General features: G+C 36.7%; 2 protein-coding genes across 4 annotated transcripts; one reads left to right on the top strand and one right to left on the bottom strand.

The window, feature by feature from the left end:
• The first annotated feature begins 302 nt into the window (after positions 1-302).
• LOC127969194 (charged multivesicular body protein 2a) lies at positions 303-3147 on the top strand. The gene is made up of 6 exons (XM_052570993.1): positions 303-471; positions 1146-1313; positions 1400-1579; positions 1678-1808; positions 1983-2044; positions 2133-3147. The coding sequence occupies exons 2-6, from the start codon at positions 1146-1148 to the stop codon at positions 2252-2254; spliced, it is 663 nt and encodes a 220-aa protein (XP_052426953.1). The 5' UTR covers positions 303-471; the 3' UTR covers positions 2255-3147.
• Positions 3148-3868: 721 nt separating this feature from the next.
• On the bottom strand, positions 3869-9147 carry LOC127969193 (male-specific lethal 1 homolog). 3 transcript variants are annotated; one of them, XM_052570992.1, is made up of 9 exons: positions 9012-9147; positions 7703-8383; positions 7042-7220; positions 6630-6937; positions 6485-6549; positions 5726-5793; positions 4975-5102; positions 4815-4887; positions 3869-4715 (listed from the first exon to the last, which is right to left on the bottom strand). In XM_052570992.1, exons 2-9 carry the CDS (start codon positions 8309-8311, stop codon positions 4625-4627), a joined length of 1521 nt encoding a protein of 506 aa, XP_052426952.1. In that variant the 5' UTR covers positions 8312-8383; positions 9012-9147; the 3' UTR covers positions 3869-4624. The 3 variants fall into 3 exon arrangements, with proteins under 3 accessions (XP_052426952.1, XP_052426951.1, XP_052426950.1); XM_052570991.1 differs by having other exon boundaries at positions 9007-9141; XM_052570990.1 differs by having other exon boundaries at positions 8938-9096.
• Between the last annotated feature and the right edge of the window lie 9308 nt (positions 9148-18455).

Genomic DNA, 18455 nt, shown 5'->3' on the forward strand with positions numbered 1-18455 from the left:
GAGAGAGAGAGATACATATATACATATATATATATATATATATATATATATTTATATATATATATATATGTATGTATATATATATATATATATATATATATATATATATATATATATATATATATATATATATATATATATATATATATATATATATATAGAGAGAGAGAGAGAGAGAGAGAGAGAGAGAGAGAGAGAGAGAGAGAGATACATATATATAAATATAGTTTTATTATTATAATAAAAAAAGTTTGTGGAACGTATTGTATGACGCATTTCCTGTGACGCAGACCTATACAAAGGAAGTATTGACATTTATATGCGGAAGAGGTTAGAGTGGCGAAAACAATCGGGTGGATCGACGAACTGTAACTTTAAATAAAGAAACGAGGAAACATACGACGGCGTGATATTTGGCCTGTTCAGCTTCTGGTATCTCTGGTGGACGTTTCCACATAAAGAAAAGACAAGGTAAACACGAGATCAATATAGGCCTCCGGGTTTTCTTTCTTTTCTTGAGCTAATTTTAGCAACTGAATTCAGTATTATTGTTATTTGTGAAGGATATTGGTCATTTTATAAACGAATAGTCATTTAACATGTTATTTTTCAAAGTTTCAGTCTAAATGATCGTTGTCATTTTGAGTGTTTCGAGAAAGTTGTAGTGTTCATTGTGCTAAATGGCTCGGTTCATTGTCACTGATAGGACCAATATAAGCTGAATAATAGGGTGTGTTCAAATTTTTCTCAATATTAAATTTCGAAGAAATAACAATATGACCGCTATTTCAGTAGGGGTGATGCAACTTGATTCATAGATAATGAAATACAATTAAAATAAAATATTTTAATTCGACAGTAGCTGTAGAAACCCATTGTTCACATAATAGTCTCATATGACATACCTGCAAACTATGATGTCATGGCATCACGTGGCTGTCACCAAATCGCGTGTGGAAATCTGAATTCCTTTTCTGGGACTTAATTGTCTCCATATTGCCATTTGGATTTGTATCAGATCATAGAAACCCTTCAAATTTTCCTTCAAACTTCTAACAGTCTGTTCTTCTCTCTCATTCTCTCTCTCTCTCTCTCTCTCTCTCTCTCTCTCTCACACACACACACACACACACACACACACACAGATGGAGTTCCTGTTTGGAAAAAGAAAGACTCCAGAGGAGATGCTCAGACAGAATCAGAGAGCATTAAATAGAGCCATGAGAGATCTAGACAGAGAACGCCAGAAACTGGAGCAACAGGAAAAGAAAATAATTGCTGACATTAAGAAAATGGCCAAACAAGGACAGATGGTAAGGAGAGTTTTAAATTTACATCCAGGTGTCACTGCCAGGCATGGAGTCTCACTGGAGAGAAAACAATATTCTTTTTCTGACAGGATGCTGTAAAGATCATGGCTAAGGACTTGGTGCGCACAAGACGATATGTCAAGAAATTCATCATGATGAGAGCCAATATTCAAGCTGTCAGCCTTAAAATCCAAACCCTCAAATCAAACAACAGCATGGCGCAGGCCATGAAAGGAGTCACCAAAGCTATGGCCACCATGAACAGACAGGTATATCTGCTGTAGCATTTCAATTTTTGTTTGTCTTGCCAACAGACAGCTTGTTGATATGCATTTGTTGATGTAAACTCATTTTCCTCTCAATGCAGTTGAAGTTGCCACAGATTCAGAAGATCATGATGGAGTTTGAGCGCCAAAGTGAAATCATGGACATGAAGGAGGAGATGATGAATGATGCAATTGACGATGCAATGGGCGATGAAGACGATGAAGAGGAGAGGTGAGAAAAAGATTATTACTAAAGACGTTTATAATTATAATTTACATAAGATTTCTATTTGATTTAATGCTGGTCTTTTAAACTTTATCACAATTCAGAAAAAAATATCATGGTTTCCCCATGGATGATAATAATAAATTAGCCTGATATGTGCTCTTTTTGCTTGGATTGTAGTGATGCCGTGGTTTCTCAAGTTCTGGATGAGCTGGGTCTGAATCTTTCTGACGAACTTTCAAGTAAGCAAAAAAGACAGCACAGTTGCCTTGCTATAAAATTACACTCCGAAGTCGTTTCTATATTACCTCTATTATTTCTTTGAAACAGACCTGCCTTCTACTGGAGGAAAACTTTCAGTTGCGGCTGGGAAGAAAGCTGAACCGCAGGCTACGCTGGCGGATGCCGATGCTGACTTGGAGGAGAGGCTGAACAACCTCAGGAGAGACTGAGAATGAAAGGACTCTATGTAAAGGTTTTGATTCGGAACTGTTTGTGCAAAGCTGGCTTCACTAAAATGTAGACTGATGCAAAGAAAAGAGGGCGGATGTGAATGATGTCTGTTTTTTTCTGACATTAGACGCTTTAATGCGTCCTTTTAATTTTACTGTCTTCTTTTATGACATGTGGTGTATAAATATTACCAAACGCTTAACCCAAATGAAGATGCAATGCATCCGACTGATCTCAAGCCTTCCGTTTAGACAAATCATTTTCTAAAGGAGAAATCAACAAAGAGTCTGTTACCCCAAGAATCCAACTTGATCTTTTGAGGAAACATTAACACTAAGTATTTCATTACTATAAAAACTGGTTTGCCACACATCATATTTTCATTTTAATAAACAATGTTGATACTGATCTTTTTTATAAATCGTGCAAAATGGAGTCACTCCAGTTTTCAATCTGTTCATATAAGAGTACATCAGATGATTACCTTTAAAATACTATCATGATCTTCTAATAATATATATCTTGATCTTTTAGTGGTAAATACCTTCGTATAATAAATGTGGTGGTTTATATATAATTATTTTTTTCTCAAAGTGATTGAATCACTAGTTCTTACACCCAGGCCTGATCCGTAAACAATAAACCTTCATAAACTCTTAAGTTTTTGCACTGCAACATCTAACAATAACTTTGCTCATTTAATTATGAAAAAAACTTGGAAGCAGTTTTACAAATTATGCTTTTATCACAAAATATTATTAATGAAAATTAAAATGAAATATTAGTGTATTTATCTTGTGGTGAATCAAAAGAGGTGGTATATTTTGAAAAAAAAAAAGTATTTCTTGTTATTTTGCTTTTTTTTGGTTCAATAAATATTTTTCACACTTACCATGACGTGATCAGATGTGTTCTGTAATATTTGATGTTCCATTTGTTTTACAATAGCTGCCACATATACTGTTGCACACATGGGTAATTCTTCCAAACTAGTATCCGAGTTTTGTGACAAATTGACTTTTGCTTATATAATATTTGAAAAATACAGTTAAACAAAATAGTTAAATCTTCAGTTTTGAATAAATGTGATCCATTCTCACAGTCTTGCCCAGATCACATTTTTGTAATGCTAAGGGCCAAATCAAGTGATTTGTGGACATAAATACTATAGTAAGAACAAAGATGGACACGAGACATGAAAAACAGTGTCAATTTAAAAAAAAAAAATCACGGAGTGAGTTTTTATTTTTTTTGAAAAACAAAAAATCTTATTTCGTAAATAATGCTATCAATATATCTATGCTGAACAAACAACACTTCTGACATTAAATAAAAAAATAACAGCAATGTTTTCCTTATTTACAGCCAATGTGTGTCAGTAAAGAAATTTACAGAGGTCCAGTTATAGACGTTCAGGGAGAAAAAAAAAATCCTTATGTGTGGTGCTCAAAAATCAACACATTTACACACAAAATCATATCATCACTATTGAGTTAGAACAAAAAAAAAAATCTCACAAATGCCCTGAAACAAATCCAATGAGGAACTAAATTTAAGCAAAATTAATAATGACAAGCAACACCTCTGGACATGGATAAGGTTTTTAGACAATGGAAGTGTAAAATATACTGTATTTTCAATCAGAAGGTTGCGGTACATCAAAAACAACATCAACAGACCAACTAACTGATCCAAAAATAACGTCAAGGGCTTTGTCCTTAAACCTGCATGGGATGCTGAACCGATTCGGACACCTGAACGGCCATACAAACAATTCTAACTTGCTCTTTTACATCAGGCATTCATCTAAACGTCTGAACATCTTTACTGTAATCCTGACCATTTTTTTTTCTTTCTAAATGACTATGCTATGCTTGCAAAAATATGTACAGTTTTAGGCATAAGTTTCACCGAGACATTCATGCACAATTACATTTGCAAAAACAAAACCAGCTCTTTAAAGTCATTCTCAACACAAATATCGAGGCGTTACATGCAAATGTGCAGCAATACTCCATAACTACAGATTAGTGCACATTAAAACAGTATTTGCGGTGGAGCCTGCAATAATCAATATCATTTAGCCTCAGGACTACAAGTAAAGGATTAAATCAAGGCCACGCACTGATTGTGAGGGAACTGAAATAGCAGTTTGCTGGGCAGTTGGTGCTTTATTATCAGGGCACAATGAAATGTACAGATGTAATATGCTGCCATTTTCTTCTCACCTAAACTTTCTCTGTGCAGGCAGACTCAAAACTATAATGATGGGTTAATATCCTGTTCCCTGACTGAACAAACCCTGCTTTACTTCCTTTAACCCCATGAAAGAACACTCCTCTGTTTGGTGCCCAGGACCTGTTTGTGACTCATTTCCGACAGGTCCTGTGGGGAGTTTGTTTCTTTTGGTTTTCAATGCGACATCGACTTCTTTCATCAAGCCAGGGCAGCTCAAAGTTCCTGGAAGAAAACAAATAATCATTACATGACACTTAATAGTACTTAAAAGCAGCTGTATGTTAATCAGGAGATATTTCAAAAAGAAAAAAAGACTCTTACTGTTGAGGCAAATTGGGCAAAGGCCGACCAAATGCCACTACTGGCAGAAAGGGAGTTACCATGATAGCCTCCACTGTACAAGAGGAAGGAAATTGTCATTTATGTATTTTTTTTTTGTTCATGAATACAATATTTTGGCAACTGAATCCAAGGATCATACCATTGTCCACATTAGGATAAAACGAAGACACTTCTGGCTCGTTCTCCTGAACATTCGTCTTTTTCTTCTCCATGCGCTGCTGCAATCTTTGAAGCATACGCTGTTCACGTATTCTCTGAATGTCCCATCTACCAAGAAAGTTAGTTTAGACTAACTGTATAATAGAACTCACCACAAATTTTTAATCGTTTAAGGGAACTAATTTAACCACAAACTGGAACTGATATCTTATTATAAATAAGCATATACAGATGACTATTTAACAGATCATTGATCAATTTTAGTCTCAAGTAAATACAACTCATAATTCACTTGATGCTTTTTTTAATTAAACAAAATGTGCTTGTATAATTACACATAACATCTACTGTGTTGTAGACATACACAATCCTTTCAAATTTTAAGGTCTGTGTTTATTTCAGCAAGGATCCATTAAATTGATCAAAAGTGACAGAAAGGATCATGTGACGCTGACGACCGGAGAAATGAAGCTGAAAACCTCACAGGAATTCAGATCATTTCAATCTATTTAAAATTGTAATATTGTTTTAACTGTATTTATGATCAAATATATGAAGCCTTGGTGGGCATAAGAGACTTCAAATCCTTCAATAAAAAATCTTCCCAACTCCAAACTATTGAATGTTTTTAATGTGCATGGAAAAACTCAAATCAAAGGGTGGAAAAACTCAAATCAAAGGGTTAAAAAACGGGTCGATCCCACAAACACAGATCTAGAAATGAAACTCACCTTTTTCGTCTCTTCTCATCCAGTTCTAACTTTGCGTGCCGCTTCAGAAAAACACCGTCATCAAGATTCTAAAGAAAAAGGAAATGGTGGATTAATGGGCCTTATACCTCTAAATTCATCCAAAAATGAAAATTCTGTCGCGATTTACTCCAAACATGCATGCGTTCCAAACATTCTTCTTTTGTGTTTAACAGATAAAAAGAAATTCATACTTGTTTGGAACAACATGAGAGGGAGTAAATGATGACAATTTTTTGTTTGAACTATCCCTTTAAGAGTCTTGGATTTATGTGCAACACATATATAGGGTGACCATACGGGACACGTCCCAGCCAGGATTTTAATATTGCCTGAAATATCCAGGTTTTGGCTATTTCCACTGTGCAGGTTGATCATTGTGTAACATTCATGAGAGCTATAAAGAGCAGAGCAGAAGGCTCCTTATGCTTTGACGTGTTTGTTCGTTCGTTTGACTTGAAGCATTGTGGCGGACTTTTTTTTTTTTTGGATTTGTGTGCAGCGACGATCAAACAAACGAACAAACACGTGTGCATATTTGCATCGCTTTGATAGTTCCCTCTAGATCTCACCTTCTCACACGCAGCCCCACGATTGGTCGATTATGTACAATACCTGCATGTTATTGGTCAAACTGCTCTAGATGTTTTAGGCATTATTTAAATCCTGGCTGGGACGTGTCCCGTATGAAGGGCGTATGTATTCACCCTACACATATATGATGTAAATGCTGACTCTTACTTCTGGGATGTCAACCGCATCCTCCTCCTGAAGGGGTTCCATGATGTTCTCCCTCCATGATGGGACTGAGGAAATATTTTTTTTGCATTACAATTTGTAAATCAATGTGTAGAGCTATCATTGTACATTTGAGCCAAGTACATACTTGTGACATCCTCCTCTTTCTTTGGAGGCTCGTCCCGTAATGGAGAGGCTGGAGGCTGCTGCCAGCAGCAGAGGTACATCTCATCCGTTGTCATGTACGGAAGATCCTCCGTTTCTTTGCTGTCTTCTCCCTCGGGTTGCTGGTCCGTCTGTCCGGATGGTTTTGCAACATTCGTCTTCTCCGGGGTCTCCTTGTTTCGCAGCTCACGCTGACATGGTGATGTCCCTCCTGTCTCTAGTTTTTGGGGGGTCACTCTAGAGGACTTCCCTCTTGACCTCTGCATCTTTGTGTCTGACAAGCTTAACTTCCTAGGCAGAATATTTACAGGTCACATCAGTCAAGCAGAAGCCACGAGAAGACAGAACAATTTAAAAAGAAATAACAGGAAAAAGGTGAGTTTCCCCATTCTTACCTCTTTTGCACTTTTCCACCTGACTTGGCCTGAGTTTGTGGGCTGTGAGCCAAATCTGATTCCCAAAAGTCATCTGTGTCAGGAACCCATCTCTCCAGTGGCTGGAAGAGCCTCTTGTCACGAGGTTCCTTACTTAACAACTGCAAACGGCGCTCCATCCGCTCAATACGGGCAAGCAACTGTTTAACAGCACGACAAATACATCAGAAAAAAAAATTATAAGCCTGACAAAGGAAACAATGGAAGTTTAGGGAATGAAAGAAGGGTCTTATGCACATCAAGGTTAAATTTATCAATAATACAGTATTATTGTGAAACATATTTACGATTTAAAATACCAGTTTTCTATTTTAAATGTAATTTATAAAAATGTAATTTATTCCTGCGATGGCAAGCTGAACTTTCAGCAATTACTCCAGTCTTGAGTGACAGAAATCGCAAATCAGCCTAAAATGCTGATATTTTTAATTCATTATAATGTTAAAAATAGTTGTCCGGATTATGTAAACTGATACTTTGTATCAGGATGCATTCAGTGTTAATGAATACATGTATCTAAAAAGAAACATTTTGCAACATTATAAATATTTTCAGTCATTTTCGATCAATTTAATGCATCTCACTAAAAAATTGTAACTGACGTCAATGGTCGCATACATACCGTGTCTCTGTCTGATTTGAGTTCATCTATTTCCTTGTCTTTTGTCTGCAGCTGTTGCTGTTGTTGCTCTATCAAGTCCAGCTGAAGCAAAAGCAGTTGCTTAAGGCAAGTGGCTTGTGCATGAGGATGACTAGTGATCTTCCTCATATTTGTCCTTTTGCCCTCCGAGTGTTCATTAGACACCCCCATAGTCTCTAACCCTTTGGTGCTTTTCTCACCCACAGGGTCTCTCGAATTACTATGTGAATTCATGGATACAAACTCTGGCTTGTTATCAATGGCGTTGGTCTGTCCAAGAGGAGTTTTACTTTTTACAGGGGTGCCTTCACCCCCCATTTGTTTAGCTTGAGATGACAGTGTTTCTGTGCCCACAGAGCCAGCCTCTGAAGCGACAGCCAACTCTCTTCCAGGCTTTAAAGGCAGTGAAGTCCGCTCGGCTTTCCCAGTCTTGTCCAAGATCAGATGTTGTCTGGTCCTCTCTTGAGTGTCACCAAGAGAATTTCCAATCTCTCTTCGGACACTAACTGGGTGTCGTGTTTGAGATGAACTTAAGTCACAGATATCGGAGTACAATCCCACTTTAGAAAAGCATTCGGGTCGCATATTCATGGCGAAGAAAAACCTCTACCCCATGAACCATGGCTCTTATAGAGTTGATATCAACAAGGTGTGTCTGCAGACCTGCACATAAAAAAGAAAAAACAATCGATATTACACCAAAGTGACTGATATGTAAATTACAAATCATTGTTTGAGGATCCCCTTGAATGCTGGGAAAATATGAAAACGCAAAGAAGCATATCCTTCCTGTCTAACGTTATATATGCAACCAAACCTTCTGTACAAAGTTGAAATAAATCTACTGGGAGAGCATAGACTAAATAATACATTAAAACCATTCACATAATATATTTATCACATTAAACTGTCTACGGAGTAGAAATCAGATGCTTGGTCATAAACAGCAGATCACTGCAGCTCACTATCGGTTGGACTTGGGTGAAGACTTGCACACATATATTACACTAATACTGAAGCTCCGTGTGAATCTGCTAACTAAACGCAATGATGCATATCATTCAAGAGGTATGAACCATTTTAACTTGAGCTATTAATAAATAGCCCACCTCCATTTTGATCCTGACTGCTAGCTAGCCGCTGTTAGCAAACGAGGTGAGAGATTATTAAACCGCTTTCGCTACACAATGAGTTTGAATCCATGCCGCATTTCTTACGTATTTACTGGTTCGTCCAGGGTAAAATCCTAAAGATCTGAAGAAAAGCGTCTTGTATAAGCCTCTTACTTTACTTTTATTGCTGTTTGTCCCCCATTTCAGGCTTGAATCTGCACAATGTCCCCAACATACGACTGCGTTTGACTCAGTGCGCATGCGTCACGTCAGGACGTGTTTACATTCAGAGTCAGGGGTCTTTCGGACATTGGAGTCAGTATGTGCGTACACTTTTATATGCACTAAAACTGGGTAAATTGATTTAAACATGGGTATCTCGGTCAGGATAGTTCTGATAAGGGAAGGCTAGATGTCTGTCAGTGGGAAAGTTCGTGGAACATAATACCGTGCACACTTGAGGAGAGGACCTTCTCTACGTCACTTCCTCTGACGTTTTGCACTCCATCGCGGTTTGGTTTATTTTATTAACTTTATTTATCTAGATCCATTACACTACTTTATAACACTATGAAGATGAACTCTATACTAAAACAATGCTTGATGTGTTATAAATGTATTTTCTTTGCATATTGGTTATCCACAGAGTAACTCAATCAACAACAAACCAATTTTTTCTTTCATTTTGAAATAATTTAAAAAGTATCATCGGTTCATCTTCAGAAAATAGGAAAACAAGCAGAACGACCTCAGATAAGTTTGTACTCTAATTGATGTATAAGTTAAGGTCATATCTTCCTTTGTCTAATCTTCTCCTCGTCTCTGTTTTTATATTTTTAAATTTAGCAAATTAATGTTATTTCTTTGCTCTCCTCTTTATTTTGTTGACATTGAGCGTATCGTTGATACATTTAGTCAACTCTGTATTATTTGCATTGATATTTAAAAACTTTATTTACCCGAGTATTTCCCCCAATTTTTCCTTTTGTTTGATATATGGCAAATATGTTTGGATATTGGCTTTTATAATTTTGTTAAAAGGAACAATATAGGAACAAGGCTAATATATGATAATAATATATTATTATTTAATTATATGTAGATATACTAAATGTCATAGAGCTCATGTCACACATTACACACATTACATGTGTTTAACTGTAATCACCAGCAGGGGGAGATATAGTACAATTGATAATATATTTTAACTGACATTCTCTCATATCTTCAAATCATTCGTAGAAAAGTTTTTTTTTTTTTAAAGTCAAATGTTTTATCGTTTTATTTCATTATCCATAATCCACGCATAATGTATTCCAAATGCAATAATATTGCTATCTCATTATTACCACTAAGACCACAAAGAAAATTATTGAACACAGAAAGTTGTTTAATTATATTGAGGTTCAGTTCAGCTGCAGTAGTCTATTAGACTGTTCAGAGGGCTCTCTCATCCTCTTTCTGAGGGAAACCGAAGCTCATTATCTCTCCTGACTTATGCAATCTATTGATCTAAGGTGAGTAAAAGCCTGAAATGGATCAAATCAATGTGAATGAATATGTTCACAATATGTTCATCCTGCAGTATTCTTCCACACAGAACAGAAAGAAAGGGGAAAAAAATCGAGGGAGAGAGAGAAACAGTAAGTGATTCTTCATTAATCATGGTTTGCATTATAGTATCAAAGATTAAGATTAAAAAACATAATGTAAGTATACACAATAGACAGCTACAGGTCTCATGCCTAATGTTCAAATGGCTCTCCTCCATTATGTGTCTGCTTGAGTATTGAATATGTGAGCATGTGCATGATTAATTATTAGATTATGCTGTTCGTAATTATAATATCAGTCAATATTTACCCCACCATATGCTGCAGACACACAGGGGTGCCCCTCTCTCCTCGTCACAATGGCTTTCACACCAGGAGGAGAGAGCAGGCTAACATTTGGCAGGTATGTCTCTAATGCTCTTAGCCATCTGCCAATCGCGTGGTCTCTCCCCACAAGAACATAATGTTTCTGATTACTGGGTTAATTTCAACACAGTTTGGCACAGTGGAGACTCTGCAATCTCTTGCTGCACAGTTAGCACATTTGGCTGCCGGCCATCATGCTGCCAGCCTCCAGCCCGGTGTTGAATAGGTTCGCGTTCAGCCAAAGGGGCTGATTCAGAAGAGTGGATCCTGGTGAATATGATGACCATCTATATTTTTACATTCACTGACTTCTTTTATGCCAGATTTAGGACATCAAAGATTGCTTTATGTAACAGATCAAAATGATATTTTCTGCCCTTTGTCAGTGCTGTTTTTTCCATTCGTGCTGTTTATTGGGTATCTGCTTCTTTTATAGATAGCTATACCTCCCTCATGTACACATAACTATTTTGTTTAGTCTTTTGAACTGGCATCTGTATCGCCCTGCTTTTAGTCTCCATAAGCTGTATTGCTGCTTTCTATTTCCACAGCCGGCCTTATGAGTGGATGACCTTGGTGGGTGCACGGGGTGTCAAGTGTAGGAGAGGATAATACAGGGGCTCATGCTTTTTGTGATCAGTCCAGCATTTTATTTTTTGAATATCTTATCAAAAGCCAGTCCAACTCAATTCATCCACACTTTCTGTTATATTTTGAGTTACAGCACACAGAGAATTCTGAACAATTCAATACTGTTTCCAATTTATTCTTATGATTTCCAGTGCACTAGCTTTAGCGCTTATCTCTGGCAAATATGTGTTTTGTAACAAAAAATTAAGCTGACACTTGAAATTTGTCAATTTACAAAAAACGTATTTGTCATAATATGATCTAAAAAGTAATTACAGTTCTACAAACAGGATGGCTGGTGTTTCTGGTGCCCCACAAGGCCCAAACGTTCTTACATGAGGTGAAATTATTCAAGAACAGCCGATGTGCAATATGCAGAAATGATATTGAATCCAGAAGTGCACGATGATATTAATAGCTGATTAATAATTTAACTACTCTGTTAAAAGTCTCTATTTCTTTATGTCAAGTCTTAATATATAAGCTTAATTATATATTTTATATAAGCTTTCCTGTAACTTTTTGTTCGATCACGTAAAAGCTGCTTTAAAAAAAAATGCTAAAAAAGTAAAAGGTGTGACATTACCATTGAGATGCTCCTTGTGGGTCAAATCACTACAGCTGTGGCATTTCTGATTCTCTCTTTCTTTTCGTGCCGTTTCTACATTCCCTTTCTCTGGAAAGGGCTCAAGCACTTCCAGTTTAATGACAGAGAGAGCTACTTCAAAGGGACACCAGCAAAAATGATTTATGGGAGAGAGTTTAGAACACCTTTTCTTTTTTCCCCCCAAACTCTATACATTCTAGTTCACAGTTTTCTTGTATTAACAGCAGGGTGAATTACCACAGAACGGTCTTTTCTCATGAGTGAGCATGTTGGATTCTGATTTAATATCAAGTAGTGGTCCTTGTGAACTGAAATGTTTCAAATAGCGAAAACTATGAATTCTGTAGCGTACTTATAGATTTTCACATTTATTGCAAACATATAGTGCATGCATTTAGGAATTGAACCCCTGACCTTTGCACTGCTACATGAAGGCTTTTGTATTGGTCCATCTAACCAAACAGCCAAACTTCTGCAGCATCCTGGGCCACCTGAGTGACTGCCATTGAGTTCAGTGGGAATTCTGACGGATAGACTTCTCCAGGTATACTTATAAACCTCCTTTTGGAAATCCAATTTGTTGAATTCCCTCTTGATTTCAACTGCTCCAGCGCTTTCCACACCCTCAAATCAGATATTGCACATTGTTATCCATCAACTCTCCCCTAGTGCTTACTCTAGCATGCTGGTGCCATAACATCCCACCCCATATCCCCAAAACTCACATTTGTACACACATCCCCAGCAGTGTGAATCAATGCCTCTTATTAATTGCCAAAATGTGTATGTGTTCTGAGGGGAGACAAAGGGGTCAGACGTACCTCTTTGGGCCCGACAAGCAAATGGACGAAAAACAAACAAAAAGGTCTCGTAACCAGGCGGAGGGAGTGACTCAGACACAATCAATTCTCCATGAGCTCTCAGTGGCGCTTCGAAAGCCATGGAAACAAAAACAACACTCCCAACTCAGGTTTACAGCTCAAGGACCCGTCCTGTTTATTTTCAACCTCCAAAACCAACCCTGTTATTATTCCTGCAGCGGTCAGAGTTGACTTGTAAAATACTCTGTGTGGGAGGGATGGAGAAAGCTTTTTGAGTTCCATCACAACAAAGTTCACTCTAAGGTGACAAAAGCCCTCTTTTTTGCATGCCAACACCTGGCCCTTATCTAATGGCCTAATTAGTCTGTAATAAAGGAGACTAATGGGCTCTGTTCATTTAAACTAATGAAGGTGTATCACCTGGCTTTTGGCAACCCTATCCCACCCACATTTAGAGTAAATATTGAGTCCTTCAGTGCAATTATAAATAATACAATTTCACTTCATGAAGCTTTTGTCAGATATATAATGATTTAAAGTGAAGTTAGGGTAAACTAAGAAAGCTTTGTCAGATTTAGTTTGTTTTAGCCTCTTTTCTCTTGCTCTCTCTTTCTTTTTCTGTCCTTCCATCTCCTCCTCTCCTGCAGTGACCGCTTGATTTATGTGTCTCTCCTAGTCTGAGAGTACATAAATACATATAAAGGTTGTAAACTCCCACTATCCATAAAAATGATTAAAGCACCTATTTTGGTTAAATCGGTGCCTGCCCACAACTGTGTTTGATTTTCCACCTAAACCAGAGCCATGTGACGTTCCGCTCAAGCTTCCAGGTCTACACACTCAAACACGCCCTTCTCCTAGGGCAGGAAATGAAAGCCAGAACAGAAATGGGAATTAAAGAATATTTGGATGTCATCTTTTGAAGATGTGTATTTTCTGATATTTAAACCAATAGCTGTCTGGATGGTACAGGGCTTCCTCTAGCATTAGACTGATTGGAGTGATCTTTTATTGGTTATTAGAGAACAGTCTGTAGCTACAGGCAAGATCTATGAGATCTTTTACCACTGAAACTGCATACAGATGTTCAGGATCAGTGTTACCTTATATATTGGTTATCTCCGTATGTGCATCTGAATATGCTTTAACATGATGCTCTTCAGTCATGCCCTCTTTGATGGACCAATGAAACGACAATGTAAATGTATATTTAAAAGTCAAAGTGCCTTATGAATTTAAACATTCTGGTGCCTCATTAAAGATTGTTTCATTGTATTATATGGCTCTCTGAAATACTTGACTTAGATTGGTCATTTGATCCATCTTGTGGTTTGATATATCCTCAAATCTCCCGTCAGCAGTGAAGATGCTGACCACTCATCTGGGTGAAAGCTGAAACCGGTGTCATGAACAATGGACATTAATGTAATATTGCTACAGATTGATTTGTACATCGTAAAAAACGGTTTGTTTCTAAAACAATAAACATAACATCCACATTTTTATATATATATATATATATATATATATATATATATATATATATATATATATATATATATATATATATATATATATATATATATAAATGTATATATATATAAATATATAATGTTTGGGATAATGTTGCTACAGTCATCTTCTGATAACTTACTGATTATTTATGCAACGTTGGGTGACATTGACATTGGCAAGATCAGATACATACCTTCTGGTGAAAAAGAAGAGAAAGAAAACAGGTTTTTTTTTTGTTCTCTGAGAGAAAAAAAAACATGAGAGATGGAGAGAGGAGCTTCAGGTGTAAAAGCGGTGGGGGGCTTTTGCTTGGCTCATGAAGAATGTCAGCTGGAGTCTTGATGTTAATGTAAAAATCCTGGGTGAGTCCTTCAGGCAAGCCACTCACCTTCCCTGTTGAGGCAGATCACCAGGGTGAAGATTCAGTGTGTTCTATTCCACAAAATAAATGGCTATAAGGACAAATAACTATGTACAGAGACCTTAGATAACATTTGCTGAAATTTTGATGTCAGTTGTACCTTATAATATATACACACACACACACACAATTTATTTTTTCTGCTGTAATTTGTCCCTGCTACATATGAGACTAATTAATGCTCTTTAATTTAACCTAAAGTTATTAGGTTCTCAGATTTAAGCTTTAAGCTGTCACTAAACATGTTATTTCTCTTTGTCCTAATATCATAGAACAGTTAAGAGTGGTCACCACACGTCACCCTGTTCTGTATTAATGCCATGGGTAAGGGTTAAACACTGGGATGAGGAGGCCTACTGTTGCTGGCTAACATGCCCAGTTGGAGTTTCTGTGACCTGGGGTGCAAATCTGTCTTAACTAGGTCCTCTCCAGAGAGCCATAGATGCAGGCTGGCAGATCCATCATTACGGGGGTTGTGTGTCTGACCACAGTGCAGGTCATGTTTAAAAAGAAAACCTTAGTGAGCAGAATGTAAAGAGACAAATAGAAAGGAAATGAAGAACAGAAGTAAGATTTTTTTTTTTTTTGGGATGTCATATCTTATACATTATTACGATTTCATAATTATTGTATTGTTTACAAATCTATAATAGGCTAAATAATAGCAAGTCCTCATTGTATATTGGAGCACGTTGGACAGGGTTGTGTAACATTCAAAACTGAGTTGAGAATTCAAACTGTAAATTCTAAATTCCCATTCGATTCTTTAATATAAACTAAAGTTGAATTAGGGTCAGCAAACAGGATTTAATAATGTAATTAATCCTATCTTTTGGGAAATAATAGTCTGAAAGTTTTAAAAAGTGTAAAAAGAAATGTATAGTTAATTATTTCCTATAATTTATCAAATCTATAAACCAGTGTTAAAGATCAATAAGGTTATTATCGTTCGAATTTCAATTCAAATTCCTGTCACTCTTTTTCAAAACCTATTCCCACTTCCTGCGAGGCATGGACAGCTCAATTCAAATTCACACTTCTGAATGAATAAGAAAGGGGCCAGTTCTTTTTATAATTTTACATATCTTTTGTTTTGGGGCAAGTTGTCACAAAATATAAATGTGCCTTTAATAAACTATATATTTTTCCTATAGGCAATAACAGTGGCAACTGTCCAATATATATTTTTTTTGCAGCCAAGATTTTATGGCATGCACCTATCCTAAAAAATATTCTTTAAAGAAAAATGGTGACAACCAGCTCCGCATTTATAGTGACAGCTGGTGTTGTATTATGGCAATATTGTTAGTACTGGAACGCCTCAGGCCAGGTGAGAGAAATATTCCATACAGATAAAGGATGAATGCTAAAACCTGAAACCATCCTTGACTGTATTCCAGCTCTGCAGTGTTTGCATCCCACCATTATAACCCCAACATATCGTCACAATTTCAGAAGCACTTTGAATTAACCATAATTAGAATCTCGGCTTTTGACCCTTTCGTACACAAGGGATGAGGGTGTGTAAATCAGATTGGTTCTGCTGTGATCAGTAACATATGTGAACTGGGAAGAAGATGAATGTGCTCATGCCAGAGTCTATATCAATGAGCTGTGGTTTATGGGGCCTGTGGTCCAGGTTTAGTGTTGTGCCAGTGCCAGGCCTGTGATTGATGTGTAAGATATAAACTGATGTGTTGAGAGGCAAGGGATTTTCTTTCATGCTTGTATGTTTCCTGTTAAAGGTGCAAAGCAAGAGTGAAAGCATTTCCTCCCATTTCCAAGATGATTCCAAACATTTGGTAAAATATTATTTTATGCAGGTAGGGGTATGTATTTTATGTCGATGTCCCTGAATATATAAAACACAGAAATCTACCAGCCGGTGTGATGGGATTTACCTATGCCCTGCATATGAGAGTCTGAAATGAGGATGTGGATGTGTGTGTGTGTGTGTGTGTGTGTTTTCGCATGCTGGTAAATGTCATGCTCTTTCTCAGTATGCTTTATCAAAAGGTATGGGACCTCTCATAGCAAAGCACTCAGAAAATGAGCAAGGAAAATATCACTACGCATTTGGCAAACATGAGGTTGCGGTGCTTTTGATCACAAATGTGAGTGTGGAGTAAAGCTCAAATAAGAAAAGATTAATTTTCTGAGAACATGTTTGTTTCCTTTGCAGGGAAATAAGCAATCTGCTTTTTTGAATTATATCCAGTCCAGGTGTGTGTGTGTGTGTGTGTTTGTCTGCACCATGCACGAGTAACCATAACAAAATTATTCTCAAACCTGTTTACAAATCAAATCACCATTGAGTAGTTAATATTACAAGCTCAATTGACAACATATGTGGCATAGTTTGACTAGCACCAAAATAATTTTGACTCGTCCTTTGTTTTCTTTAATAAAGGGCATCAATCAAGGTCATGATGAATCACTAACAACTGGAATGGGATAATTTTTTGAGGATTTAAAAGCAGAAATGTGAATTGTGTAATTTTATGAAGGCACTTAAATTATTGTTCTGTTAAACTTTTGTATTATTTGATCCTTAAAGTCACCATTTTTGTGGTAATTTTAGATGTTACTGTATGTTGTCAGAGCAACATAAGATGTAAAATTGAATATAATTTCATGTAGAAAAGGATAGTAAGCAAGCTTTACACTAAAATCATGTTAACAAATATTACATTTATATATTGTGGATATACAATATTAAAATGGTGAATGTTTTAGTTCACTATAACCTATATTTTTGCTTGTTGTAAAGAAACGGTGGGACAGGACCTTTTTTTAAAAATCTAAATTATGCCACATGCATAACCAGAACTTGAAATGAACTGGAAATATTCCTTGTTATGAGCATCTCTTGTGAAATATCTTTTGCGTTCTAAATAAGAAAAATGAGCTCTTGAACTGACTTAAACCTGAAAGATTCCTCTGTTAATCTCAAACCTTGAACACTGATTATGGGCGCCTCCCCTTTTGAAGAAAAACAGAACAGTGGAGTGTTTCCATTCTGAGTAGATCATGCCAAATTACAGAAATGTGCTTTCAATTCCACCCTTCTGAAACAATAGATGATAAACAAGCTAGATTTTTGTGTTTTGCAAAACTATACAATGCTACCCAAATTGTTCTGTGTAGTGTTTATCTACATGTTAATACCTATTATAATGCCGGGCTCAATAAAACGCCCTGTATCAATTAGAGTTTTGCCTGTTTTATCACCCATCACATGAAAGTCTGATCACTTAAAAAATAAAAAATAAACAGCACAACTCTCCTTGAAATGTCTAAAATAAGATTTTAGACATCATTTATGTCTGTGGCACTAACAGAGCCGGACTAAAGTTGTCCCGTCTTAGCAGCGGGAACATCTTGAGTTATGAAGTTTCTGTGTGTTGTGTGCATGTGTGTTTTTAAATGATGTCATAGGCTCTGTTCCTTGGTGAGCATTTTACATTTCCCTCTGTCCTCCCCTTTTTAAAAAAATCAGTATTGGAGTGAAACTAGAGGCCAAATGTCATTCTGTCATGTTTCAGGCTGCTTGTTCATGCAACAGCATGTGTTCGGCATCTCTCAGGAGAGCGATATACATCATAGCAATACCTCTAACTCAGCACAGAACGCTGCCATAGCCAAAACCTTTTAGCTTTACTCCAGCAAGCAGCCCAGTGAGATCAATGCTTCGAGTCGGAGTTTAACAA

Source organism: Carassius gibelio, chromosome B12 (genome assembly GCF_023724105.1).
Source record: "Carassius gibelio isolate Cgi1373 ecotype wild population from Czech Republic chromosome B12, carGib1.2-hapl.c, whole genome shotgun sequence".
NCBI lineage: Eukaryota > Metazoa > Chordata > Actinopteri > Cypriniformes > Cyprinidae > Carassius > Carassius gibelio.

Excerpts from the sequence above, each read along its gene's own strand:
- LOC127969193 (XM_052570992.1), bottom strand. The coding sequence starts at position 8,311 with ATGAATATGCGACCCGAATGCTTTTCTAAAGTGGGATTGTACTCCGAT. Across the intron at positions 7,221-7,702 it reads TCAAATCAGACAGAGACACG|TTGCTTGCCCGTATTGAGCG; the intron begins GTATGTATGCGA and ends GCTGTTAAACAG. Across the intron at positions 6,938-7,041 it reads GGTGGAAAAGTGCAAAAGAG|GAAGTTAAGCTTGTCAGACA; the intron begins GTAAGAATGGGG and ends TATTCTGCCTAG.
- LOC127969194 (XM_052570993.1), top strand. The coding sequence starts at position 1,146 with ATGGAGTTCCTGTTTGGAAAAAGAAAGACTCCAGAGGAGATGCTCAGA. Across the intron at positions 1,809-1,982 it reads GAAGACGATGAAGAGGAGAG|TGATGCCGTGGTTTCTCAAG; the intron begins GTGAGAAAAAGA and ends CTTGGATTGTAG. Across the intron at positions 2,045-2,132 it reads TCTTTCTGACGAACTTTCAA|ACCTGCCTTCTACTGGAGGA; the intron begins GTAAGCAAAAAA and ends TCTTTGAAACAG.